This window comes from Rosa chinensis, chromosome 1, assembly GCF_002994745.2.
Source record: "Rosa chinensis cultivar Old Blush chromosome 1, RchiOBHm-V2, whole genome shotgun sequence".
In the NCBI taxonomy this organism is placed as follows: Eukaryota; Viridiplantae; Streptophyta; class Magnoliopsida; order Rosales; family Rosaceae; genus Rosa; species Rosa chinensis.
Window position 1 is genome coordinate 50,666,049 of NC_037088.1, and position 27,218 is coordinate 50,693,266.

Genomic DNA, 27,218 nt, shown 5'->3' on the forward strand with positions numbered 1-27,218 from the left:
CCAAAAAGCTCACACATACACAAAAGGGGGTTTTGAGAGAAGAAGAAGAAGAAAGAGGGAGGGTCGGTCTTCTCTTCTCTAAAGAAGAAGGAGCCGCTTCAGTTAAATTTGATGACGACGACGACTTTCTAGACCCTCATCTGCCTCCTCACCCTCATCATCTTCTTCTTCTTCGCTTTCTCTCTCTAGCAGCTCTAAGCCTCTAGCTCTCTCCAGCTCTCGTCTTCTCTCTCGGACTCTGCTGCGGCGTCGTTTTGGGGGTTTGGGCGTAATGAAGGATTTGAACAATACGGATCTGTTCGACCCGAGGACCACGGTGATGGAGTCGGAGTTCGTCGGCACGGTCACGCCGTCGACCGACGCCGATTTCGCCTTCGCCTTCAACGACAGTAACTTCTCCGACCGGTTGCTCCGGATCGAGATCATGGGCGACACCCCCGAGTCCAGGCCCGATTCCGAGGCCTGCACCAGTATCGCCGATTGGGCCCGCCACCGCAAGCGCCGGCGGGAGGATTTCAAGAAGGACGCCGGCGGTTTGTCTCTCTCTCTCTCTCTCTCTCTCTCTCTCTCTTTTTCTTTCAATTTCGACGCATTTTGGGGTTTAGGGTTTCGTTTTAGCTCCCAAAGCTCAGGAATTGAAGATTTCTTTAACAATTGGCTTGGTGTTGATTATTAATTTACAAGAAATGAAATTTGGAGGCGTAATTATTGGTATTAACTGATAGGAAGCCTCAATCAATTTTAAATTCGATCAATTGGATGCTGTGATTACTCCTCTAGGGAATTTGATATGAACTTTGTGCTACTGCTTTGCGGTTCGCCTTGAGAAATTGGGAGTGTTTGACTTTATGCAGCTATATGACTGCACTAGACTTAGCTTGCTTGGTTTGACCTTGAACTATTGAAACCGTGAAGTATGGGGTTTTGATTTGTAATTTGGGATTCATTTGTTCAACTTTGTGTTGCCGTGTAGTATGGGATTTTTTCAGTTGGTTTGTTTGGAATTGTTGTTTGTGCCAATAGGGTACTGTTCCATCACATGCATGTTTCTTTTTCGCCGTTGTCTGCATTTTTTTTTTTTTTTTTTTGTGTGTATGTGATCTGTGGTTATGGCAGTTGGTTAATGTTTACGATCTTTTTCAGTTGTGGAGCTCTCTGAATGTCCGGAGGAGCAGATCTTGAATGACAATCAACCTGATATGGATGATGAAGCCTGTGAAAACCAAGATGAAGATGCGGTTGCTATGGTTGAAGAATCACCTTCAGGTACTGATTCAACGACATATGCTATATATATAATCTGTAAAGGTGTCTATTGTTCTCTTGCATCTGTATGAAATAACCTTTTATCTCTTGCTGTCAGTAAAATCAACAGTCTATTTCAGAGTTCTTCATTGTAATTCCTATAATATGAATGCTATGAAATTATCTCAAATTTGAACCGGTGTTCTTGTAGGAGATGAGGGTGCAAACAGCGTTGACTCGGACTGGGGAATGGATTGTTCTACAGTTGTGAGAATCAAAACATTACACATCAGTTCTCCAATTCTGGCAGCAAAGAGTCCGTTTTTCTATAAGGTAAATAGCTACTAGCTGTTTGTTCCTGTTACGGTGCCTGTTATTAACTTATCATCACTGGATTTATTTCTTACGTCTCCTTCAATCGTATTGTTATGCAGCTCTTTTCAAATGGGATGAGGGAATCTGAACAGCGACACGTGACCTTGAGAATCAATGCCTCAGGTAAGAACAAATATCTGTGGCTTATTGTTGTTTCATATATTTAGTACTTATTAGTGCTTTGCTTCCATCTAAATATTAATTTGTGATTAAAATGTCTGACATTGTACTACTTATTTTCATATGTGCAGAAGAAGCTGCCCTGATGGAGCTCCTTAATTTCATGTACAGTAGTACCTTAAACACGACCACAGCTCCTGGGTTGCTTGATGTGCTGATGGCTGCTGACAAGTTTGAGGTTGCTTCGTGCATGAGACATTGCAGCCGGCTGTTGCGGAATATTCCCATGACACCGGAGTCTGCTTTGCTTTATCTAGAGCTTCCTTCCAGTGTCCTAATGGCTGAAGCAGTCCAGGCATTGACTGATGCAGCAAAGCAGTACCTTGCTGCTCGTTATAAGGACATAAGCAAGTAAGTTTATATATCGTTCATCTTGATGTTCCCTATGGGTATTCTTAAATACTATTGTTATTTTCAGTGGAAGCAAACAAGATCATAGTTTTTGCGATTTTGGATGCTTAATGTATGATTCTTCTAACCAGGTTTATAGATGAGGTGATGGCCTTACCCCTAGCTGGAATCGAGGCAATTGTTTCGAGTGATGATCTCCAAGTTGCATCAGAGGATGCTGTATATGACTTTGTCTTGAAATGGTCGAGGACTCACTACCCAAAACTGGAGGAAAGGCGAGAAATCTTGGGTTCTCGACTTGCACGCTACATTCGCTTCCCTTACATGACTTGTCGAAAGCTAAAGAAAGTCTTGACATGTAATGATTTTGACCATGAAGCTGCATCCAAGCTTGTGCTTGAGGCTCTCTTCTTCAAGGCTGAGGCCCCACATCGGCAGCGAATCCTTGCAGCAGAGGAGTCTGCTACCCTGAATCGACGCTTTGTGGAACGGGCATACAAGTATCGCCCGGTTAAGGTGGTGGAATTTGACCTTCCCAGGCAGCAGTGTGTGGTGTACCTGGACCTGAAGCGCGAGGAGTGTGCAAATTTATTCCCATCTGGACGGGTGTATTCACAGGCATTCCACTTGGGTGGACAAGGGTTCTTCCTCTCTGCGCATTGCAACATGGACCAGCAGAGTTCTTTCCATTGTTTTGGGCTGTTTTTGGGGATGCAGGAGAAGGGGTCAGTGAGTTTTGCAGTGGACTACGAGTTTGCGGCAAGATCAAAGCCAACGGAGGAATTTATTAGCAAATACAAAGGCAACTACACTTTTACTGGGGGAAAGGCGGTTGGCTACAGAAACTTATTTGCCATACCATGGAATAACTTCATTGCTGATGATAGTCTCTACTTCATCAATGGTGTACTCCATCTTAGAGCGGAGCTTACTATCAGGCACTGACTTCTCCACCATGCTTGTTGAGTCCAATTAGTTTGATTTTCTATTCCAATGAGTACGGCTGACCATTTTCCTTTTGCTTGCTTGTTGTCTTTGCTTGTACCCGCCTTTTCCTTCTAACTTGGAGAAGGCACTGTAATAACTGAACAGAATGACTCCGTGCGAGCCTTAAATATGATTAGAAGTATTTGCTTCTCAGTCCAGTGATTATCTATTGTTACCATAATATGTATTTAAACCATTCAAACAAGGTTGAAACTCAAAAGTATAACTGCTGCTTCCGCTAGTGATATCTATTACTACATCGAAAGTTAGCAAAAGCAGACTAGACAACAGCTGTTTCCGTTGGTAGTCTATGCCAAATTGCCAATAATCTTTCACATTAAATCCACAATTTGACATAGGTTTAGTTCTTTGCGACTACCCTCATTTATCTAAAATTTCTTTCTTCTTTTTCTTCGGGAACAAAATGAGAGTATATAAACAATGGAATTGGAAAGAGCATAAGTACGCATCACTCGTTCAGAGTCTGTTAAGAGATGAAAAAACAGAGAAGCCGACGAACATAGGAAAGGGAGGAAAGAACCGCTGGAGGGGATAGAAATGAGGCAGGGATGGGAACCAAGAGCTGGTCTAAAAAGACAGCCAGGCGTATGCACCAAGCACAAATGTAACATCCGGCAATAGGCACAAGATGCATATCCGGCAATAGGCTCGAGAAGTTCTTGATAACTCGCTAGGGACATGACCCTTACTGGAGAGAATATCTAATTAAAAGAGAAGTGCAACTTCCAACATACACATTGACATAAAAATTGTCAAATCTTATTTCAAAGATGAAGTATGGGGAATACAGGACTAACAAACAATCATCAAAAGACCACCTATTTTACATTACATGATACAAATGCCTCTTACGGTGGAGATATAGAACCACAATGAAATGATGGCTAAGATAAATACGCTTGACCTTTGCCAGCCAATCATAGGATCTATTCGGTTCCAGTGATCTTCTTCTTCAATGCATCAATGTCTGTAGCTAGTTCTTTTCTGCTCGACTGATAACAGAAATAGAATTTGCACTTGTTAGAATTATATGGTCTACAAGCCAATTTACGTTATAGTTGCTAAAAATCATGAGCAATGCATTCCTCATCTTATAGGAAATAACGACATGCAACTTTAATTTGAGAGTTTTAAACTTGCCTTGAAGAGCAGGTAACGGTAGACGAACCATCCAGTATATCCTAGCCCTACCAACTCCAGGATCTTTGGAAGCTGAGGAAGCAGAGAATCAATGAATTCAGAGTGGGTTTGATTGACTTAGATTAACAAAAACAAACGTTGGGAAAATCGATAATGCAGAATCAAATCAATGAGTGTAAACTGTAAGGGCATTCATCATTTCTGATGAAATAAAATTGAAGAATCTAAAGCTATGTGCTTTTTTAAGAAATAAGTTACCAGTGGCACTGAATTGACGGCACCAACAACTATTGAAGACAGCCACAAAGCAACGATTGCCCCACCTCCATACACAAGTACTGTTGACTTGTTTTCAACTGCATCCCACTGATGAGGAGAATATAAAGTTCATCATTCTTAAGCCAACTATAGGTTTGGCTCCCTATAGAAAAGCTGTAAAAAAGCTATACGCAGCAAAATCTAAGAACATATAAAAAGATTCATTGCAAATGTAAACAAGCTGCTTGCTATAAAGTAGTAAATTTATTTCTTACCTTCTCCTTCAAGTCTGATATTAGTTCTCCAGTGTCAACGGAAGTGGATGTCTCTTCAGATGATGCTCTGACCTGAAGGGAACGCCTCCGGGACTCTGCAAAGCATAAATATACTCGCTTAAGCCTATAATTTCAATTCTTTTCATGCGGTTCATATAAAAGAGAAATAAATGGAAAAATAAGACGACTTTTCAACAGTCAATACTCATGAGCTAAACTTAGGAACCATAGAAAGAACCAATAAACCAAGGAATTGGAACTGGTAAACTGTGATTAAGCTCCAAATCTTTTTATCATCATCATGCATGTGCGTCAGAGTTGCAACAGACAACAAGCACAGTTCATTTGCCGACTCTTGCTTCTCACAGTACAGGAAACTTAACATATCTCGACAACATCAAAGAAACATGGCATACATCAATTCAACTTGGACTAAAATATGAACGTTCTCGTTACCGTTTTTTAATGTGAAAGGGAAATTTAAAAATAAAAATACTGGTCTTTAGTTCATCCACTTGCAATGCACTGTATCAGCTACAAGACTACAACTACCTAGTGCTAAGAAACCTATGTAGCTGTTAAGAACCAAACTACAGATCTCGCCGTCCTTAGAGTCTGTCGAAACTGATTTCTTCTGAAGCTAAAGATGAAATCTTGCACGCGCATTTTAAGGTATTCAGCATCTCAGTAAAACTATTTCAGCTTCTAAAACCATCAAGAACACTAGCAGAGCCAACTTCTCGAATTTGATTACACCAAGTTATCTAGAACAACCTGATAACCTCATTGAAACCCACCTACTTAATTCTCAAACAAATCCAAACCCCAAAACCCTTTCCCACTCTCCCACATTTTCCTCAGCGCCCAAAAACAGCAACAAAAAACACACACACAACTCCACCAGCACAAAATCCAAGAACAACCCACAACCCACAAAACCCAACAAGACAAAAAGCTCAGAAACCAAACACACAGCCTTAAAAAACCAGCGTACCTGAGGAAGCTCTAATGGCAAAGCAAGACGGGGAGGAGGAGACACGAGGTGGGAGGTAACGCAAGGCCGAGCAGCGGGCGGTTGTGGAGGGGACACGTGGCACAAACACGGCGGTGGCCGCCATGGAGGAGGCTGTCGCTGCCATGAGATTGAGTAGACTTTACTGAGAGAGAGAGAGATTCGTATCCTGGAGCTGCTTTGCTTTCTTGGAGTCTCTCTCTCACTTTGTTGATTGTGGGAATTTTTTTTTTCTCTCGAAGTGTTGGGTCTGGATTTGTTCCATTATCCTATTCCTTGGTGGCGAGTATCTCATTGGAGAGCTCGACACGTGGAAGAACAAGGCTTTTTGATTGGGTGACTCTCTATCGGAAATCCACGTATGAGGTTCTCTCTTCTTCGGCCTAAACGAAATGATCTTTTGCATCTCTCTCTCCGTTTGGAATCTTCAAGTACCATGGTTTGGAAAAAGTTCTACATTACATTCATGTATGTATCTAATATATCAATTGAATTTATTACAGGGGTAAATTGATGATTTCATGCATAACTAAAATTAGGTTGATTTGATGTTTTGATCTCAAATTAGTCTACTTTTGTATTGATTTAGTCTATCTCGGTATCAATCTAATTTGTCTTTGTATCGAATTATCTACTAAATGTATCGGTACATTAATGTACTATAAACCAACCTCATTCTTTAGTGTTCCATAGCATTGATGATATTCTAATTTTGGTTAATGGTTACTGATTAATTTTTAATAATATAGATGGTTTAATTTTGACCGCACATAGAGTATGAAGCACTATTGTTGTGTGAATTGTAGATCTTTTTGATATGTTAGAAACTAGGAATAATAACCATTGGCGAGATCAAAATGAGGTCAAATTTACATGTGCTTATTCCTAAAACACTAGCCTTGATAGATTTATCATGCATAATCCTGACATAATTTCCCACATTCTTTACCACGTACGTATTTTAATAACTAAGGTCACGTCCAGTCATCTACTCGTTCCCCTTTCTAAGGGCTGCATGCTAATATTACTCGAGAACTCTAGATTGTGAAATGTTTTGGTGGCCAATGAAGGCCTCGCATTGCTCCTACGATAGTTGAGGACTTGAGGTTATTCGGCATCCAACTTTCTTATGGTTGGTTGAGACAGATTTAAATGGTGTTTGGAAGAGAGATATGTGTCTGAGTGGTTATGGTGTAGCTTTTCGTGATTGTATAGGACTATAGGTTATGTTATTGGTGCTTATTTTCCTAATCGACTGGTTGTGGCATGCAAGAGGTAGTGACCGTCATTAATGCTATTGAACTAGCTATAGTCAGCTTTTGGAAACATGATTGCACTATTAGAAAAACCCCTCAATGCACATAGATGAGATTCACACAGATAAAAATCTGTGTGAGAAACACTGCAATGCACACAAATATCTGTGTGAAAACCATATTCACACAAACATTCGTGTGAAATATATTCTAAAAGTGGGGTCGGAAAATTTCACACTGATTTCTGTGTAAAAATTTATTTCCACGTCAGAGAATACTATACATATGTCAGATCTTCACACGAATTTTCGTATAAATTAAAGTTAATACACGAAAATCCATGTGAATTTTATTTCAAAATTAAGAGGGAAATAAATTAACTACACTCAAATTTAATAACCATATTTATACCTGACACACTATTCATTGCAAACTTTTGGTTCCACATGAACATCCGTGTATGATAAAATAATTCTAATATTCACACACAGAAATCTGTATGAATCCTATTTTAAAATAGATAAATTAATTAATTAATTACATGATTATTATGAACATATTTATTTTTGGCACACTATTCCTTTGCAGACTTCTAGTTCCAAACGGACATCCGTGTGGATTTCTTATCAATAACTTTCTCCGGCTGTATTTCCATTTTATCTTAATTCAGGTGTTTTTTTTTTCATCCCTTAACCTTTCTCTCTTCTATTTGATTGCTCTCCTTCTCAAAATTAGAGTAAAGGCTTGAAGAATAAAAGGTGGACCATAAATTCTTAATTAGTGTTGAAACTTTATCTTGATTATTGGAGGACTAAACCATATTGGTATTCTCTCTTTATCTTTTTAATTATCAGGTTAAGGCTTCAGATGATTTTTTGTTGTTTAAGTGTGTGAAGGCTGACTGGATCGCTTACCATGATCTGTTGCAGGATTGATGAGATGCTATAGCATGTACCAGAGTTTATTCCTCTCTTTATTCTCTCTCTCCATCTTTCTCTTTCTCATAGATCTCCCTCCGATTTCCTCTCGGCTAATCCGCCCGCGACAAAAGCATATATGAAATTGCTGAATATCTCAAATCCTCTTTTGGTAAGGCATGGTTTTCAATTGCCCACTTTCCTTTATTTTTTGTGAGTTTTTCTTGAAACCATTATTTACCGATTTCTTTGCACCATAAAAGGAAATTCTAGAACTTCCAGCACCATTTCCGTTGTACAGATTTGCGAACCCCTCCTTCTCTGATCCCAGTCGCAGTTAAAGCATGATTTTGATTCCTCAATTCAAAGCAGATCTTGCCAAGAAGGAGATTTTCTTAAATTCAACTTCTTACCTCAGCTTGTTCTTCATGAATCTTAGATCTGCATGTAATTAAAGGCATCTCTGTGGATGTTGAACACATCAATTTGTGTTAATCTTATATTGATTTGCTAATCTTGCTATTATTTTTCTTGTAGGAAATGATATCATGCAAAGAAAGACTCAATTTTGACATATGCCATCAAGTTGGATCTCAGATATTGTTCCTTCAAGATCTGCAGAATCATCGTGAAGAACAATTATGACTAAAATTTAAATTAAAAGGAGAAATTTAAAAACAAAAAAATCTAATTTGAATAATCTTAATCCATTTATTTTGATATATATAAAAATAATTAGTGGATGGGATAAGAGAACAGCAGCTTCACTGCCGGTGGGATCCATCAAATGCATTCACACGAAAAGCTAATTCTGTGTGGAAGTAGTATTAGCAACGCTAGTAATACGTACGGATTTTTAATCCGTCGTTGTACTGTGTGTATTAACGTCTTCACACAGATTTCCATATGGAATACTATAATTTCACACGGATTCTCATATGTGTGTGATGGGTACTTTTTTTTTTCTAGTAGTGTTGGTTGCAAGTGAAATCCCCAATCATTTGTGCATTTCTTCGTTCTCCTCGCATGGTAACTCCGCATCAATTGGGAAAATTGTATATATTGCCTTTCTTAGTTGCAATTTCGATTTTCTATTAATCTGTTGGGAATGTAATTTGGCTAATTTTCATACAACTTCAACATGCTTGCCTGCTTGGTTTGGTAGAACTTAACTATTCCTTTCATCCTTATTACTATAGAGTCCTAAACAAAGTTATCCACATCTATTTTTTGGGTGTCAAAACAACTGAATTTATGCAAGTTCCCCATGCCACCATTTCTGATGGTTCGTATCGTGTTGATCATCCCTAGTTTGGTTTAAGGATTAGGGTTTTAAACTCTTTTGTGTTTCAAAATATTAGAACAATCTAGGGGTCATCATTTGGCCCGCGGGCCTAAAAGCCCATGGGCGCCCGCCCAGCCCAGTGGGCAAAAGCCCGGCCCGGCCCGCAGAAAAGCTCATTTCGGCCCTGCCCATTGGGCACGAGGCAGGGCTAGGGCGGAGGGTTCAAAGCCCAGGCCTGGCCCGTTATATGCCCATTAAAGCCCGCCCGGCCCGGCCTTATAGGCCCGCCCGAAAGCCCATTCAATTTTTGTATTAATATATTTTTATGTAGTTATATTGAACTAATTATTGCATTAGGCCATATGTTTTTTTAATTTTGTATTTTATTTTGTTCAATAATTAACATATCATCATTTTTTCATAGGTTTTTGTATTTTTTTAACAAAATAATATGACATATAAATATAATGGACTCGGCCCTGCCCATCCAAAAAAGCCCGGCCCGGCCCGGCCCTAAAAAGCCCGTAAGGCCCTGGGCCCATGGGTGGCCCTGGGCCTTGATTTTTAAGAGAAGCCCGGCACTGCCCGGCCCGAAAAATAAAAAAAAAAATGTTTTGGCCCGGCCCGGCCCGGCCCGAGCCCATTAATTTTGGGCAGGGCTGCCCATTGACGACCCCTAGAACAATCCAGTGTGAATCTACTAAATACACTTACTATAAATTGGGTCCAATAACACAAGGGAGAGCAAATAAACCACAAATTCAAACAAGCCTTTACTGCAGAATTCAGATCCTAATTAAAAATTGATACTGAAATTGATAAAAAGAACTATTTGCTTTAATAACATTTTAGAAATTTGAAATTCCCAATTAATGAACAGTTAATGTTCCCTTATTGTATAAACTACTAGCTGGCTAGACCATTTATTCGATAAAGTAATCATATTTTGTCAAACTTCACAGCTTCAAATATTCTAGTCCGTTATATGCGCCATTGAAGAGTCCTTTCCTGTAATATCCTGCAACATAGTCTTTTACACTCGTTCCTCGGTAAATTGGAGGATTGTCATCATCAGACGTCAACTCCTTGATTGGTTCATACACTTTGTTCAAACTTTCCCGTGAAATATCTCTGAAAAAGCATCCCACAGATATTCTTGGACCTTTCTTTTTGGCCAACACTCGGTGTTTGACACTTATGAACCTGTCATTAGAGACTAGCTGCAAGAAATCTCCGACATTGATAATTAGAGCTCCAGGCACAGGAGCAATGTCAATCCATTTTTCGTCACTTAGAATCTGGAGTCCACCAATTTGGTCTTGAAGGAGGATGGTGAGAAAACAACCATCCGAGTGGGCGACTTTGCCAATGGTCAGCTCAGGCTCAGGACATGGTGGATAGAAGTGAGTGGCTAGAAGACACCCTTTCAGACCACCCAACTCTACAAGGTGGTTAGATTTGAGCCCTAGTGCCTCGGATAGCAGTTCAAACAAAGTAATAGCTAACTTGTAAGCTTGGTTATAGTACCGTAAACTTATATCCCTGCAAATCAGATGAAGAAAACCATACCCCTTCTAGGATGAGAATTATTGCCATTCATTTTGAACAAAGTTTCAAGTATTGCATAACTCAAAGACTTTGAGTCACAACAATTAATGTTCGTCTTTGCAAGTAAATTTTATTAGCAAATGTATTAGTCAATCAAATTATGAAATTAATTAGGTCTCTAAGATACTGAGTAATTTAGTGAATTTGGTCCGAAGGGTAATGCATAAAACTTGAAGATTGCATGTAAAGGATGTAAAGGCTTGTACCTTAAAACCAGTGGCAATTCTTGAGGATCAAGATTCGCCATTTCACTAAACATGGTGTCCTTCCAAGAAGCATATCTTGACTCATATAAATTGAAGCTACTGAAGTACTTCACATTCCTCAGGAGTTCTCTAGTATAGTATTCAGCCTTCTCCTCCTTTGGTAGGTAGTGAAATCCACGCACCCCCTCTATCATTTCGTCCATTAACTCATTCGGTATCCCATGGTTCACCACCTGGAAAAACCCTACAGCCCCTGCAGCCTGCCGGACTTGTTCAACCACCTCATCACGCTTCACAATAATGTCACTGAGGTCAATGACAGGGATATTTCCAGCACTTGGTTCCTGGCTGGCGCGATCCTTCGGTGGTATGATGCAAATCTGTGGGACTTTTGTGATTCCGGCATCCACGAGTCCTTTTATACCAGCTTTGGATTCGTCAAAGGCCTTCAGCTGCTGGAGAAGAAGGTCATTGTTGCTAGAATTATCGGATGCCATTTTTTTGGTACTAAAATGCACTTAGTGTTTGAAGATATTTTGATAGAATGCACTTGTTTTGGCAGTGGCTCTATAAATAAATGGCTTAATTGCTGTTACTCGTTTTTTCTTCCTAAAATTGCATTCAATATAAGCGGTTTTGTGATTGAGCTTTTATTTGGAAACTTATATCATATCAGTATAACGGCAATATGATTTAACCGCATCGTTTACATGTAACTGCATGTCATGGTTAAGAACTGAAAGATAATTAATGACTTAATTGCATGTCATGGTATAAGGAAAAAATATTAGTTGCAGACTACCACGTTTACTGTGAAGACAATGTACTAGATGAAATTTCTTCGAAAGATAGTTTTTAATGTCCATAAAATTCTCAAAATACCGTCATCACAATTGATGATGAGCTTTAATTTGTCTTCCACCAAAACATGGGTTTGCTCTGGCAATATTACAGAAGATTTTTTTTTGTTAGCACATGTTGTTTCATATACTTGATTTGATTAAGTTAGAGCAACTTCAACAAAGTGCCTATAATTTTTGTATCATAGGGAAACAAAAATCAAAGGTTAATTTAGCCACTTTTTTCTTCTCTAACTCCAACAAATTTCTTATTTTACAGCAATCTCTGAAATCTATATAATTCTTCCTTAAATTTTAGAGATTGTTGTAAATTTAGTTTTCTCTTTCCTTACTATCCCTAAAATGGGGATAGTTATAGAGAATTTGTTAACTTCCCCATCTTTTGAATAGAGAAAAATAAGGTTTTTTGCCTCCAACAGATTTCCTATAACTATCCTTATTTTAGGAATAATGAGGAAAGAGAAAACAAAATTTTCTAAATTTACAGCAATCTCTAAAATTTTAACGAAGAATTATAGAGAATACTGTAAAATAAGGAATATGTTGGAGTTTGAGAAGAAAAAATATGAAAAGTTTTGACTTTTGCTTCCTTATAATACCAAAAATTATAGAGAAACTGTTGGAGTAAAAAATGCTCATTTTTCCTTAAAATAGAGAAAAATGAAAATATGGGGAAGTTGTTGGAGTTGCTCTTAAACTTTATTTTTGGACTCAAAATCTCTATAACTTGCATAGTTGACATGCTTACTTATTTAGAGCGTATGAAGTAGAATTAGTTTGACTCGGCAACTCTTTTGTGTTTGGAATTTACTCACACAAATAACATTAAAAAGTAGGTGAACCTATAATATAAAATCCGTAACCCAACCAAACCATCAAATTGATTGGAAGTAGTAGGTTCAGACATGATCGATTTTGAGACATGAGGCGAACTATGAAATTGGATATCCATGTTATAGCAAGAAAAACACATTATAAGAAAAAGAAATTTATCTTTGAAATAAGACGTTGACCTCATAGCTAGGCCTCACTCTAAGTCTCATTAATATGTATAAAATTCTTAGGGGCATCATTCAAAGATGAATTTATACATATCAACAAGTAAATAGCTACGCGTAAGAAACTTTCACATAAAAATCATAATTGCTGGTTCTATGGCGACATGGTTCGCTTGCGTTATGAAAACATAAGTCATCAACCATCTTAATTACTTCAAGCCTTTTCATTATCTATTAACTTTTCAACAACTGAGTTAATGTTTCATTTTTAAATAGGGTTCTTGACTTTGGCCAAAATTATCCCACAAAAATTTTCAATGATATATTCATGTATAATCTCGTAAAGAGAGGGCCATATTTTCTATCTCGCACAGGGCCTCCAAAACTTTTGAGACGGCTTTGATCGATCCGAGTGGGTTTGGGTGGTCTGGTTTCTCTCTGGGGAAGAGCAGCGAGTCTAGCCGACGTGAGATAGGTGGAGGTGGCGCTGCTGACGGTGATGAGCCGGCACAAGAGGAGCAAGCAGGGTGGTGGTGTCATAGACTGGGCAACTTGAGACTTGGGCTTGGGCCACTGGGTTTTATGGGGCCTTGGGTAGCTTTTGGGCTACTTTGGGCTTCTAAGATTTTAAATATTTTTTTGCCATTTATTTCCAATAATTCAATTTTTTTTAGGGAGTTATGCTTGTTAGTTCCTTAACAAAAGCTAACGGATGTAGTTAGGTGGTTTTTTAGCCTGTAAATTATGCTGTTTCTTTTTACATCTTGATATTGGAAGCTTCTAAAGTACCGCAATTGAGCGCATCAGTAGAGGAAATTTTCACACAAAATTATCTCTTTGTAGGGTAATGTTGTAGTTTGTTAGGCTCCTTGATTAAGTGAGCTTCGATGTCTTAAGTGAATGGTGTATGATTCTCATTTCTGGGAAATTTGTAAGTGCTGTTCTGGCTTGCGATTATCAATGAAATCTTCATTTACTCAAAAAAAAAAATCTACCCAAGATTTAAATTTGGATATAATGTGAAGGTTGCTGGAGACAAGATTAAGGAGTTGTCAAGAATTCAGACCACGATTTCTACTTCGAATCAAAATCTTAAATTCAAACAAATCTGTATATGACCACTTTGTGGTATTTGTATCAAAAGGGAAACTTTTAAGAACATTACATGAAGTATGGGCCATTGAGAATTAAAGTTAGTATACTTTACAAAACTTCATAATTGTGCCTTGGGATCAAAACCCGATCATCCAACATAAATACATACCGTCAATTTGACTGTTAGTCTGCTTGACTTCCGTCAATTTATAGGACAAATCCGTATCTTCAACGATAATGAAGGAAAAAAAAAAAACTGAGAATGGAGACCTGCCCAATACCGCGGCTTTCTCTATTCCTCTACCACCAAACCCTCTCCAATTCCATTCTTCAATCATCTTATCCGACCACCAATCAAATTGGAAACCCATCACATATAAATTCAATCTTCATCTTTGTTGGAGCATAATTCATATACACATTTATGCCCTCAAGCATGAAAATTACTTGTTCTAAAGTCTAATTTAATGTTGATTAATCTAAATATTCCATGTTTTATAGAAAATCTTGACATGAGGAGAAAAAAGTGAAATTTCGGCAAATTTTTCATGCACCACCACTCACGGTGGTGCCATGTATTTTCCGGCCATATTCTTGGAGGAGCAAAGAGGATGAGTACCATAACATCTATTCCATTACATTCATTCAGCATCATTCTATCTTAACCAAATTCTAAACTTTTTGGTTCCAATTCAACCATACACTCCCTGTTGTCCAAAATTCCACCATCATCATCACTTCAATATCTATCATGTTTTAGGCCTAATCATCATCCCTCACTCATCATTTCCTACTCTAACCTACATCATCACTCTCATACTCTTTTCTCTTGTTTTTGGGATCTATTACTACTCTCATACTCCACCACTTTGCTCAATTCAAGAACCTAGTTGCTATCTTGACTTCTCAACACCATTTTCACATCTCTCTCCATCTATTTAAGCATCTATTCTTGATAAGGAAGAGGCATCACCCACACTTAGCTACTACATCTTTTTCTATCTCTATTCTCTACACAATCCACTACCATCTCTGCCACAAAATCTCCATCTCCACCACTTCATTTTCCAACTACATCCCTACTCATTACATCTTACATATATCAAGCATCATCATCTCAAGTCTTGAAGAAGGAGTTCAAGGAAGAAGCTAGAGCATAAGAGGATCCACACATCATCTCCATGACTAAGTTTCCATGATCAACCACTTCATCATCCCTCACTTGTGATCATCCCTAGTCATTTCTAAACTCTTTTCTTTGATAGCTTAATGTTTTTCATTATGTTGATGCTAGTTTATGTAGATATGTGTGCATGAGTAATCTATTGTTGGGGCTAGAGTTGAAAGCCCTAACCAAACTTGTAATGAGTTGATGTTTGAATCTTATTTGATGCAATTTCCATAATCATCTTCACATGCTAAATCAAGAAATGAATGCTTGTATTTGAATCTAGCTAATTTGAATACTTTGCATTTGCCATTACATGAACATTGTTTAGAGAGTAGCTAGCTTTGAACATCAATAGTATGATAGCACACTAGGTGTGTATGTGAGAGTAGTGAGTCAAAATCAGCTACACCTAGGATTAGTTTGCTTGCTTGCTTGATTATCTAAATTCAAATCTTTATGCATCTAGGAGCAAGGAATTGATACTTATCCGATAATATAACTTATTCTTGGGTAGCTAGTTTCACACTTATTCAGTGAAAATTGATAAAATCAAAGGAGTTTAAGCGTTAGTAGTCTTATCCGGATGCTAAGAGGGTAATTGGATACTTGGGATTGCATTACTTTTAGTTTGAACATCAATGCATGCAAGGGAGGCTATGATGAATAACCTAAAGCTCTAACTTCCATCCATTTAATTAGATACTTGGGATTGCATTACTTATAGTTTGAACATCAATGCATGCAAAGGAGGCTATGATGAACAATCTAAAGCTCTAACTTACATCCATTTTATCACATCTAGTTTAACATAGCCTAGTTTACATTTCAAGTTTTTATTTTGTGTTAATTTGAGTTGAAACCATCTCCAAAGCCAAAATCAAATCACTACACCATTTTGCATATATTCACCATGAACTTTGGTTCACTTATGAGCCCGTGTTTATGATTTGTACATTTGCATATTCATCTAGCACCCTTTAGGTTTTCCCTAGCTAGAGTGGGTTTTCCAAACCCTTGGGTACGATATCGAGTGTATTGACGTCTTCACACAGATTTCCGTATGGAATACTATAATTTCACACGGATTCTCATCTGTGTGTGATGGGTACTTTTTTTTCTAGAAATGTTGGTTGCAAGTGAAATCCCCAATCATTTGTGCATTTCTTCGTTCTCCTCGCATGGTAACTCCACATCAATTGGGAAAATTGTATATATCGCCTTTCTTAGTTGCAATTTCGATTTTCTGTTAATCTGTTGGGAATGTAATTTGGTTAATTTTCATACAACGGATTCTCATCTGTGTGTGATGGGTACTTTTTTTTTCTAGTAGTGTTGGTTGCAAGTGAAATCCCCAATCATTTGTGCATTTGTTCGTTCTCCTCGCATGGTAACTCCGCATCAATTGGGAAAATTGTATATATCGCCTTTCTTAGTTGCAATTTCGATTTTCTATTAATATGTTGGGAATGTAATTTGGCTAATTTTCATGCAACTTAAACATACTTGCCTGCTTGGTTTGGTAGAACTTAACTATTCCTTTCATCCTTATTACTATAGAGTCCTAAACAAAGTTATCCACATCTATTTTTTGGGTGTCAAAACAATTGAATTTATGCAAGTTCCCCATGCCACCATTTCTGATGGTTCGTATCGTGTTGATCATCCCTAGTTTGGTTTAAGGATTAGGGTTTTTAACTCTTTTGTGTTTCAAAATATTAGAACAATCCAGTGTGAATCTACTAAATACACTTACTATAAATTGGGTCCAATAACACAAGGGAGAGCAAATAAACCACAAATTCAAACAAGCCTTTACTGCAGAATTCAGATCCTAATTAAAAATTGATACTGAAATTGATAAAAAGAACTATTTGCTTTAATAACATTTTAGAAATTTGAAATTCCCAATTAATGAACAGTTAATGTTCCCTTATTGTATAAACTACTAGCTGGCTAGACCATTTATTCGATAAAGTAATCATATTTTGTCAAACTTCACAGCTTCAAATATTCTAGTCCGTTATATGCGCCATTGAAGAGTCCTTTCCTGTAATATCCTGCAACATAGTCTTTTACACTCGTTCCTCGGTAAATTGGAGGATTGTCATCATCAGACGTCAACTCCTTGATTGGTTCATACACTTTGTTCAAACTTTCCCGTGAAATATCTCTGAAAAAGCATCCCACAGATATTCTTGGACCTTTCTTTTTGGCCAACACTCGGTGTTTGACACTTATGAACCTGTCATTAGAGACTAGCTGCAAGAAATCTCCGACATTGATAATTAGAGCTCCAGGCACAGGAGCAATGTCAATCCATTTTTCGTCACTTAGAATCTGGAGTCCACCAATTTGGTCTTGAAGGAGGATGGTGAGAAAACAACCATCCGAGTGGGCGACTTTGCCAATGGTCAGCTCAGGCTCAGGACATGGTGGATAGAAGTGAGTGGCTAGAAGACACCCTTTCAGACCACCCAACTCTACAAGGTGGTTAGATTTGAGCCCTAGTGCCTCGGATAGCAGTTCAAACAAAGTAATAGCTAACTTGTAAGCTTGGTTATAGTACCGTAAACTTATATCCCTGCAAATCAGATGAAGAAAACCATACCCCTTCTAGGATGAGAATTATTGCCATTCATTTTGAACAAAGTTTCAAGTATTGCATAACTCAAAGACTTTGAGTCACAACAATTAATGTTCGTCTTTGCAAGTAAATTTTATTAGCAAATGTATTAGTCAATCAAATTATGAAATTAATTAGGTCTCTAAGATACTGAGTAATTTAGTGAATTTGGTCCGAAGGGTAATGCATAAAACTTGAAGATTGCATGTAAAGGATGTAAAGGCTTGTACCTTAAAACCAGTGGCAATTCTTGAGGATCAAGATTCGCCATTTCACTAAACATGGTGTCCTTCCATGAAGCATATCTTGACTCATATAAATTGAAGCTACTGAAGTACTTCACATTCCTCAGGAGTTCTCTAGTATAGTACTCAGCCTTCTCCTCCTTTGGTAGGTAGTGAAATCCACGCACCCCCTCTATCATTTCGTCCATTAACTCATTCGGTATCCCATGGTTCACCACCTGGAAAAACCCTACAGCCCCTGCAGCCTGCCGGACTTGTTCAACCACCTCATCACGCTTCACAATAATGTCACTGAGGTCAATGACAGGGATATTTCCAGCACTTGGTTCCTGGCTGGCGCGATCCTTCGGTGGTATGATGCAAATCTGTGGGACTTTTGTGATTCCGGCATCCACGAGTCCTTTTATACCAGCTTTGGATTCGTCAAAGGCCTTCAGCTGCTGGAGAAGAAGGTCATTGTTGCTAGAATTATCGGATGCCATTTTTTTGGTACTAAAATGCACTTAGTGTTTGAAGATATTTTGATAGAATGCACTTGTTTTGGCAGTGGCTCTATAAATAAATGGCTTAATTGCTGTTACTCGTTTTTTCTTCCTAAAATTGCATTCAATATAAGCGGTTTTGTGATTGAGCTTTTATTTGGAAACTTATATCATATCAGTATAACGGCAATATGATTTAACCGCATCGTTTACATGTAACTGCATGTCATGGTTAAGAACTGAAAGATAATTAATGACTTAATTGCATGTCATGGTATAAGGAAAAAATATTAGTTGCAGACTACCACGTTTACTGTGAAGACAATGTACTAGATGAAATTTCTTCGAAAGATAGTTTTTAATGTCCATAAAATTCTCAAAATACCATTATCACAATTGATGATGAGCTTTAATTTGTCTTCCACCAAAACATGGGTTTGCTTCTGGCAATATTACAGAAGATTTCTTTTGTTAGCACATGTAGTTTCATATACTTAATTTGATTAAGTTAGAGCAACTTCAACAAAGTCCCTATAATTTTTATATCATAGGGAAACAAAAATCAAAGATTAATTTAGCCACTTTTTTCTTCTCTAACTCCAACAAATTCCTTATTTTACAGCAATCTCTGAAATCTACATAATTCTTCCTTAAATTTTAGAGATTGTTGTAAATTTAGGAAATTTTGTTTTCTCTTTCCTTACTATCCCTAAAATGGGGATAGTTATAGGGAATTTGTTAACTTCCCCATCTTTTGATTTTTCTCTATTTTAGAGAAAAATAAGTTTTTTTTTGCTCCAACAGATTCCCTATAACTGTCCTTATTTTAGGAATAATGAGGAAAGAGAAAACAAAATTTCCTAAATTTACAACAATCTCTAAAATTTTAACGAAGAATTATAGAGATTACTATAAAATAAGGAATATGTTTGAGTTTGAGAAGAAAAATATGAAAAGTTTTGACTTTTGCTTCCTTATAATACCAAAAATTATAGAGAAGCTGTTGGAGCAAAAAATGCTCATTTTTCCTTAAAATAGAGAAAAATCAAAATATGGGGAAGTTGTTGGAGTTGCTCATAAACTTTATTTTTGGACTCAAAATCTCTATAACTTGCATAGTTGACATGCTTACTTATTTAGAGCGTATGAAGTAGAATTAGTTTGACTCAGCAACTCTTTTGTGTTTGGAATTTACTCACACAAACAACATAAAAAAGTAGGTGAATCCATAATATAAAATCCGTAACCCAACCAAACCATCAAATTGATTGGAAGTAGTAGGTTCAGACATGATCGACTTTGAGACATGAGGCGAACTATGAAATTGGATATCCATGTTATAGCAAGAAAAACACATTCTAAGAAAAAGAAATTTATCTTTGAAATAAGACGATGACCTCATAGCTAGGCCTCACTCTAAGTCTCATTAATATGTATAAAATTCTTAGGGGCATCATTCAAAGATGAATTTATACATATCAACAAGTAAATAGCTACGTGTAAGAAACTTTCACATAAAAATCATAATTGCTGGTTCTATGGCGACATGGTTTGCTTGCGTTATGCAAACATAAGTCATCAACCATCTTAATTACTTCAAGCCTTTTCTTTATCTATTAACTTTTCAACAACTGAGTTATTGTTTCATTTTTAAATAGGGTCCTTGACTTTGGCCAAAATTATCCCACTTAAAGCATCTTTATCAATGCTAACTATTTTTTAGTCAAATTTTAGCTAAACTAGCTAAAAAATCATTTTAGCTAGTCACTTTAGAATTACGTCTGCATCAAAGCTCTCTATTTTAGCTAATTTTGAATTTATATTATTTTTTGAATGAATATTAAATATTTTAAATGTATTTATAAATTACATAAAATAACTTAAAATGAATGTTTTAAATTATAGAGATCTTCATCCCGCTCTTTATATTTAGGTGCGAGATAGCTAAATGTTATAATAGAGAGCCACTTAGAAGTTTGGTGCAGCTGCCAAAATAGATAAAAAGTTAAACATGCTCTCCAAAATAGTTAAGGAGCCACAATAGAGAGTCTACTAAAGATGCTCTTACCCTAGCAACAGATTTTTATTCCCTCTTACTCAATTTAAACTAAATTAACATTTTTGCCCTCAACCAAATTAAAAAACTACAATAACTGCCACTCTCTCTCTCCAGCACGCTGAAGCTCTCTCTCCTCTTTCTCAGGCCGGAACTCTCTCTCTCTCTCTCTCTCTCTCTCTCTCTCTCTCTCTCTCTCTCTCTCTCTCTCTCTCTCTCTCTCTTCAGCACGCCGGACCTCTCTCTCCTTCGTTGAGATCCAGACCTCGTCGGTCCGCAACAATTGATGTCCGATCATCCCGTTCGACTAATTCCCGTTCACACACAAAGGCCGCCTCGAGCTCAACATCTCCAAGATCGCCCTATCCCAGCAACCCGGCCCGGATCCGGATCTCTCACGAGTCGGCTTCTTTCTCTGCACTCGGGACTCATGGATCCACGTCTTCCAGCAGCTCGAGGAGGATGAGATCGGTTGCGTGCTCCATCGTGTTCTCCGAGATCGATGCCGATCAGTACACGCTTCTCTTCACCAACTGCCTCCAGCCACCATCTGCAACCGGAAAGAAGGGAAAGAAGACATGGGTGCCTAGATCATTTTCTGGGTGCCCATATCATTTTTTTTAAGTAATGGGACAGGAAGAAAGAAAGAAAGAACGAAAAGTTTTGAATGTCTATTGGGGGGCAATAGACGTTTTTAAATTGATATAATCTCTTCGTTTTTTTCTTTAATCAAAGTTTTATTTGTCTAATTTTAGGAAGATTAGTTCTCATAATGGCTATCAAAAGTTCTATTGGGGGGCAATAGACGTCTACTGGGGCAATTAGCCTTTCCCGCGACCTCTTTGGGGACCTTCGGCAAGGTTTTCAGAAAAGTCTGATAGGCAATGACCGGTGACCCTTTTAAATAATCAGATATGATAGACTAGGCCTGGGATCGGTTTGGCTCGGCTCGGGATTGAGGCTATACCGAGACCGATACCGACTTTATAGTCGGCTCAGATCGGTTCGGGATGCCGGAATTTTATCGATGATACCGATTGGTTCCAAAACCGATTGATTCGGTACAGTTTCGGTCCAAATCGGTTTCCACATTTTCATTTTCATGATCTGGATCTTCCACATTTTTATCGTTGAACTCACTTCGTGAACTGGGTTCCTGGTTTGGTGGTGCAGGGTGGATTGGAAGAAGGTGAAGGAGAGGCAGAAGGAAGAAGGTGGAGCAAGGAAGAAGGTGGGTCTGTTGTAGGTGCAGAGGTGGGTTGGGACAAAGAGATGTGGGTTGGAGCAAGGAAGAAGGTGGGTCTGCTGTAGGTGCAGACGTGGATTGGGACAGAGATGTGGGAATTAATAATTATTAGTTGAAGAATAAGAAGAAGATGAAGAAGAAGGAGCAGCAGAAGAAGAAGAAGAATCAACCCATGGGCCTCAATAATTGGTCTCAGACCAATCATGGCAGCTCCACCATGTCCACGCGCACGACACCACCACCCCTGCCGTCTCTGTCAAACCGTACCCATGGCTCACCACGAATCCCAGCGACTCAATCCGAGACAGAACCGCCACGGGCAGCGGAGCTCCGGAGGTCATGATCTGCTTTCGGCTCGGCTTGGACAATTCCGTATGTATTACACCCATACCGGTGCCGACCCGTTTACATAGTTTTCGGTACGGTTCGGATCGGGATGCCGGAGAACTGCCTTTCAATACCGAGCCGATCGGTTTCGGCGCGGGTCAGACGGGATCGGTATCGGTTTCTCGGCTTTGAATTCCCAAGCCTAGTCATAGGCGCCAAACCTGCTAATTATAAACCTAGCTATAGTTTTGGTTCTCATATTGCTCAACTCCACTGAAACCATACCCAATCGAGTCCGGTGGCCAGCTAAAAACTATTGGTCTGAGATTGTGTTGTCCACTCTAGCATGTTGACCGGGTAATACGACATTCATATAGCCGCATGGCGCACCTCCTCATATTCTAATCAAAGCCACCCACTAAATGATTCGTTTTTCATAGGACCCCATATTGATCAATGACCTATTAATAAACTAATGACGATCGCAGTTATATATTATAGTCAAGTGATTGGCATTATAGTAAGAATATTTAACAATGATTTTCTTAAGCAAGGATTGGTATTTGTTAAGGGATAGGTTTATTTCTATGAAGAAATGAGAAGAGAAAGACAAGAGAAAACTATGCAATCAGCGAAGGCAGTCGTGCCAACCAAATAGTGAATTTATTCTTATTTGAAGAAGATGAATGTGAAATGTTTATTAAAATGTTTAAATAAAGTTTAGACATCGATAATATACAGAAATATTGTGAAAAAACGTATAAGAGTCCAAAAAAATTTGTTTGACGATTTAACTAAAGACACTAATTGAATGATAAACAAAAGAAACGCTTTCATTTTGTTAATTTCTTTGAGCCAAAGTGGCTTCCAAATCACTTGCCTAAAAATGGTGCTCAAATTTTATACGCACATGCAGGTTGAAGAGGTTCTGTCTTCTCCTTTGGAACTGTATAACCCTCCAAGGCCTTGTTATTGGCAGTTGGCACCTTCTGTCACTCCTCTTTCCCTCACCCACTAACTAGGAATCAAAACGAAATTAAAAATAGCAATAATGAAATAACATCTTTAATAACTCAATGAGAGGAGAACCCTTCTTATTTGGTGCCACTGTAGCATGTCTTTCCATATTCATAGAATACAAACAGATCTCTCCCAAATCCCATATTCCATTGCCACATTTTCCTCAACCTCTCCAATACTACATCCCAGTACCGTCCATATATGGCCTAGGAAGTTCCGAGCAGATCATGATGGACATAAGGTTTTGAAGAATTCAGAGTTAGGCTGATCATGCCTTTTTGAAGGACATTTTATCTCTTGATGTGATTTTGGTTTACCTGCTGAATTCAAGTATATTTTACAATTCTTGTGCCTTCATGACATCATATGATCATTGATTATTGTGTTTTCAGTTTGTGGGGTTGATTACATTCTTTTGTTTCTGAATTGTGGGAAGTTTGTATATTAATAGGAACAGCTTTAATGGGTGTGGCAATATACAGATGGTTATATGTGACTGCAATTCTAGAATCTGACGAGAAAGGCTATACAAGAAGACTTTCAATGTGGTACTGATTGATGGAGTTCTTCAAAAGCTGGTACAATGTTATCTGGCTTATCTTTTCTCTATCATCAACATCATTTCTTCAAGCCTCATATGGCTACGATCCCGAGTCCTTGAGTACTTTTTTTCATCATTATGCAAATACCAGTGTAAGCAATCCTCATACGGGCATCTTATACAATCTTTCTCTTCCGGCTAATTTCTCCGGTATGGAAGCTTCATTTGCTAGGATCCTTAGTGCAAAGTTTTTGAGTAGAGGAGTAAATTTCAGTTCAGTTTATATACCACCAAGGGTTATACCAATGCCATATGTGAAAAGGTTAACTATAGTGTATGAGAATTTAGGCAATTGGTCTTCAGTTTACTATCAAGTGTCCAATTACACATTGGTTGCTCCTGTTGTTGGCTTCCTGGCTTATGATTCTAATTCAAGTGCAATAGGAACTCAAAAGCTCAATTTCAGCACTCTGGGTGACCCAATTGCAATCCAGTTTCCTCATATTGATGTGCAAGGGGAAAAACCAAAGTGTGTTGAATTTGGTGTTGGTGGGAGCTTTGAGATCAAAGACATGACTGAGGCAAATGAGTGTCTTACACATGGTGAAGGGCATTTTTCTCTTGTTGTTCCATCTCCTATAACACCGACGCCAACACCAATGCCTACGCCAACGCCAACACCAGCACCAAAGAACAAAGATAAGTTGCGAAAAGGACTTATTGCTGGAATTTGTGGGATGGTTATACTAGGGTTGGTAATGATAGTCATGTACAAGTTAGTGAGAAGGAGGCAAATTAGAGCTATGGAGAAGCAGTCTGAAAAGGATGTGGCCTTCAATACATTCTGGGTTGGGAGAAGTAAAATGCCTTCTGCATCAATGACTAGAACCCAACCATACCTTGAACAAGCAGAATATGCTCCTTGACTTATTTTTCTTTTTCCATTGTATTTTTTCATTTTGCATCCCAATATGTGTTAGTGAAATTACTTTCAATTTATGAAGTATGTTTAGACCGGGGATAAATACACTGTTCTTAAATATGATGTCCTGCCTTTATTCCAAGAAAGAAAGAAAAAAATGATTTCCTGCCAATATATGGTGGTGGCCGATATCACTGCCTCATGGGTGGCGCACTACCAGGTGTGAGGGAGTCATGAGTTAATTTCTGTCAAATGGACTTCTGTACGTGGAGGAGTTACTTCTCAGAATGCAGCAGGTAATGGGTATAAATGTATAATCATGTTTCATGAAGAGCAAAAAATGGTATCTGAAACCGAAAGATAAATTTCCTCAAATTGGTATTAATTGCAGTATTTGCCTGTCGGCCAATTTGGTACACAAGTCACTGAGTCCGTTTTTCTTTTGGTCTGAAAAATACTTGTATTGAAGGCTCAAAACGAGCAAAGAAATACAAGAAATGAAGAGCTAACAACAAGGACAACAAAGAGGCCAGAACTATAAAAAAAAAAAAAAAATTAAGGCACAGCAGCAAGCTGGCAGCTGCAACAAAACCAGTCCTTAGGACTGAAATGAAATCTCAGATAGACCTATGTGGACATCGGAGGCCATCATTCACCAACATCGATCATAGAGGTTGGAGGATCATTGGTACAAACTTGTGTGCACAACTTTTATACCTAGCTGACACAAATGGATTAACCTGAGTTTACAAGCTATAAACTTATAAAAGATAAAACAGGAGTCCACTAGAAAAATACGAGAAAAACTCTCAACTTTGAGTGACAGTAATATGAAAGATGAATGTCTGCAACAGCCTAAATACTAGAAAATAAACCCCAGAACTCTAACAACCAATCCTAAAAGCCCAAAAATTAAATTAAAGATAAGAACTAACTAGAAAACTAAAATTCGGCAGAAATAATAAAACTCAGTTTTGAGACCCTAAACAACCCCGGATGCCCAAAAAAGTCGATACATCATGGCAAAACAACGAGTTTTACTTCTGGCTCCGTTCCCTTGTTAGAAAGATATTGTAATTAGCATTCGAACATCGAACGCCAAATGTGCAAAGTTCCAGTTTTGCCTTTTCATTTGTTCTTCAATCTTTTCAGCCATCCATTCTACATCACTAGCTTGACCTTATATTCGTTGAACTCGAAGACGAGATGCACATGTGAGCTCAGAGGGGGTCACCTCAAAATGATAGCTCTAGTATCATGGATCGGCTAAAAATAGTACCAATAGAAAAAAAAAATTCTTGAAATTATACAAATTTGTAGAGCCTCAAACGAAAGGCACCCTTCAAAATCCATACTTCCTTCTTCAGCCCCTGGATACACAAGGTGCGGATCTAGGTACTAGTGTAGTTGGGCTCAAGCCCACTTGAGATTTTTGGGGTAAGAAAAAAAAAGCTATGTATATGCTATCCTTTTTTTGTAAGTGTATTTTGACTTTATCAAGCCCACCTGAATGAAGTCAAACTCTCACATTCGCTCATGCCTATGTGGCTCAATGCGTCAACCTCAGAGATTCTTTTCCTCTTCTAGTCTTCTTCTTCCAAAAAGTCTTCAATTCCAGGCTCAAATACAACTCTTCTAATCTTCTTCTTCCTCTCCTGAAATTGTAAGTATGTATTGCAATTTTGTTGAATTTCAATCGATTCAATTTTGGGGGAATTCTTATCAAGTTTTTAATTCGTTATTGATTTCTAGGTGGTTTGTTGGGCTTGTGTTTGGAGCAAAGCTGCAAGAGGGACTAATGTGATTCAGTTTGTGGAGCAAATTGGGAGCAATCCGATTCTGCAGGTACCAAATTGGGATTGTAAATTTTTTAGGTTGTTACACTCCATACTTAGATTTACCAATGTACTGGCCATTTGAATGGTAAATGATCGAAATTTGTATTTTTACTTACATTTCGAACATTTAAGGAAACTCCATAGTTGACTTTTTTCTTGTTCATTTTTTTAGGAAACTGCATTCACAAAAGTTATAGAGCACGTTGAACTGAATTTGTAGACATGCAGAACGCAAAAATCAGAGTTCTTTTGAGTAAGTTATGGTCTACGAAAGTTTAATTATTACGTAAGAGTTTTTGGGGACTTTTGAAGGGGTGAAATTGACATTTTGCGTCATAGTATTTATAGAAACCCTAGCAACTTTTTTTTGGGGGGGGGGGGGGGGGGGGGGGCAAGAACCTCAGGTAGGAACTCTCTTTTCTTGACTCAACGACCAGACCCGACCCGACCAAAACCCTAACCAGGTGGGTTCTTCGCCGTCCAGCAGCTCTAGACAGCTGCACCGGTGCCAATCGACGCTCCTCCTCATGTCAGTGAGGTTTTCGGGCTTCCTCTCCTCCAACCGCCACTCACAAAGAGTGGGTTCTTTGCCGTCGAGCAGCTCTAGACAACTGCACTGGTGCCAATCGACGCGGCTCCTCGTGTCGGTGAGGTTTTCGGGCTTCCTCTCCTCCAACT

At 38.3% G+C, this 27,218-nt stretch overlaps 5 protein-coding genes across 5 annotated transcripts; 2 read left to right on the top strand and 3 right to left on the bottom strand.

The window, feature by feature from the left end:
* Window positions 1-271: 271 nt before the first annotated feature.
* Window positions 272-3,296, top strand: LOC112181873 (BTB/POZ domain-containing protein POB1). Its single transcript, XM_024320270.2, has 6 exons — window positions 272-533; window positions 1,144-1,266; window positions 1,457-1,578; window positions 1,680-1,743; window positions 1,872-2,151; window positions 2,283-3,296. Exons 1-6 carry the CDS (start codon window positions 272-274, stop codon window positions 3,094-3,096), a joined length of 1,665 nt encoding a protein of 554 aa, XP_024176038.1. The 3' UTR covers window positions 3,097-3,296.
* Window positions 3,297-3,890: 594 nt separating this feature from the next.
* Window positions 3,891-6,098, bottom strand: LOC112181875 (protein CURVATURE THYLAKOID 1A, chloroplastic). The gene is made up of 5 exons (XM_024320273.2): window positions 5,827-6,098; window positions 4,833-4,927; window positions 4,558-4,665; window positions 4,300-4,371; window positions 3,891-4,151 (listed from the first exon to the last, which is right to left on the bottom strand). The coding sequence occupies exons 1-5, from the start codon at window positions 5,969-5,971 to the stop codon at window positions 4,086-4,088; spliced, it is 486 nt and encodes a 161-aa protein (XP_024176041.1). The 5' UTR covers window positions 5,972-6,098; the 3' UTR covers window positions 3,891-4,085.
* Window positions 6,099-10,258: 4,160 nt separating this feature from the next.
* On the bottom strand, window positions 10,259-11,613 carry LOC112169145 (1-aminocyclopropane-1-carboxylate oxidase homolog 1). The gene is made up of 2 exons (XM_024306132.1): window positions 11,117-11,613; window positions 10,259-10,844 (listed from the first exon to the last, which is right to left on the bottom strand). Exons 1-2 carry the CDS (start codon window positions 11,611-11,613, stop codon window positions 10,259-10,261), a joined length of 1,083 nt encoding a protein of 360 aa, XP_024161900.1.
* A 5,622-nt stretch (window positions 11,614-17,235) lies between these two features.
* LOC112169153 (1-aminocyclopropane-1-carboxylate oxidase homolog 1) lies at window positions 17,236-18,590 on the bottom strand. Its single transcript, XM_024306138.1, has 2 exons — window positions 18,094-18,590; window positions 17,236-17,821 (listed from the first exon to the last, which is right to left on the bottom strand). The coding sequence occupies exons 1-2, from the start codon at window positions 18,588-18,590 to the stop codon at window positions 17,236-17,238; spliced, it is 1,083 nt and encodes a 360-aa protein (XP_024161906.1).
* Window positions 18,591-23,296: 4,706 nt separating this feature from the next.
* On the top strand, window positions 23,297-24,794 carry LOC112181874. The gene is made up of 2 exons (XM_040517053.1): window positions 23,297-23,569; window positions 23,691-24,794. The coding sequence occupies exon 2, from the start codon at window positions 23,798-23,800 to the stop codon at window positions 24,704-24,706; it is 909 nt and encodes a 302-aa protein (XP_040372987.1). The 5' UTR covers window positions 23,297-23,569; window positions 23,691-23,797; the 3' UTR covers window positions 24,707-24,794.
* Window positions 24,795-27,218: the final 2,424 nt, after the last annotated feature.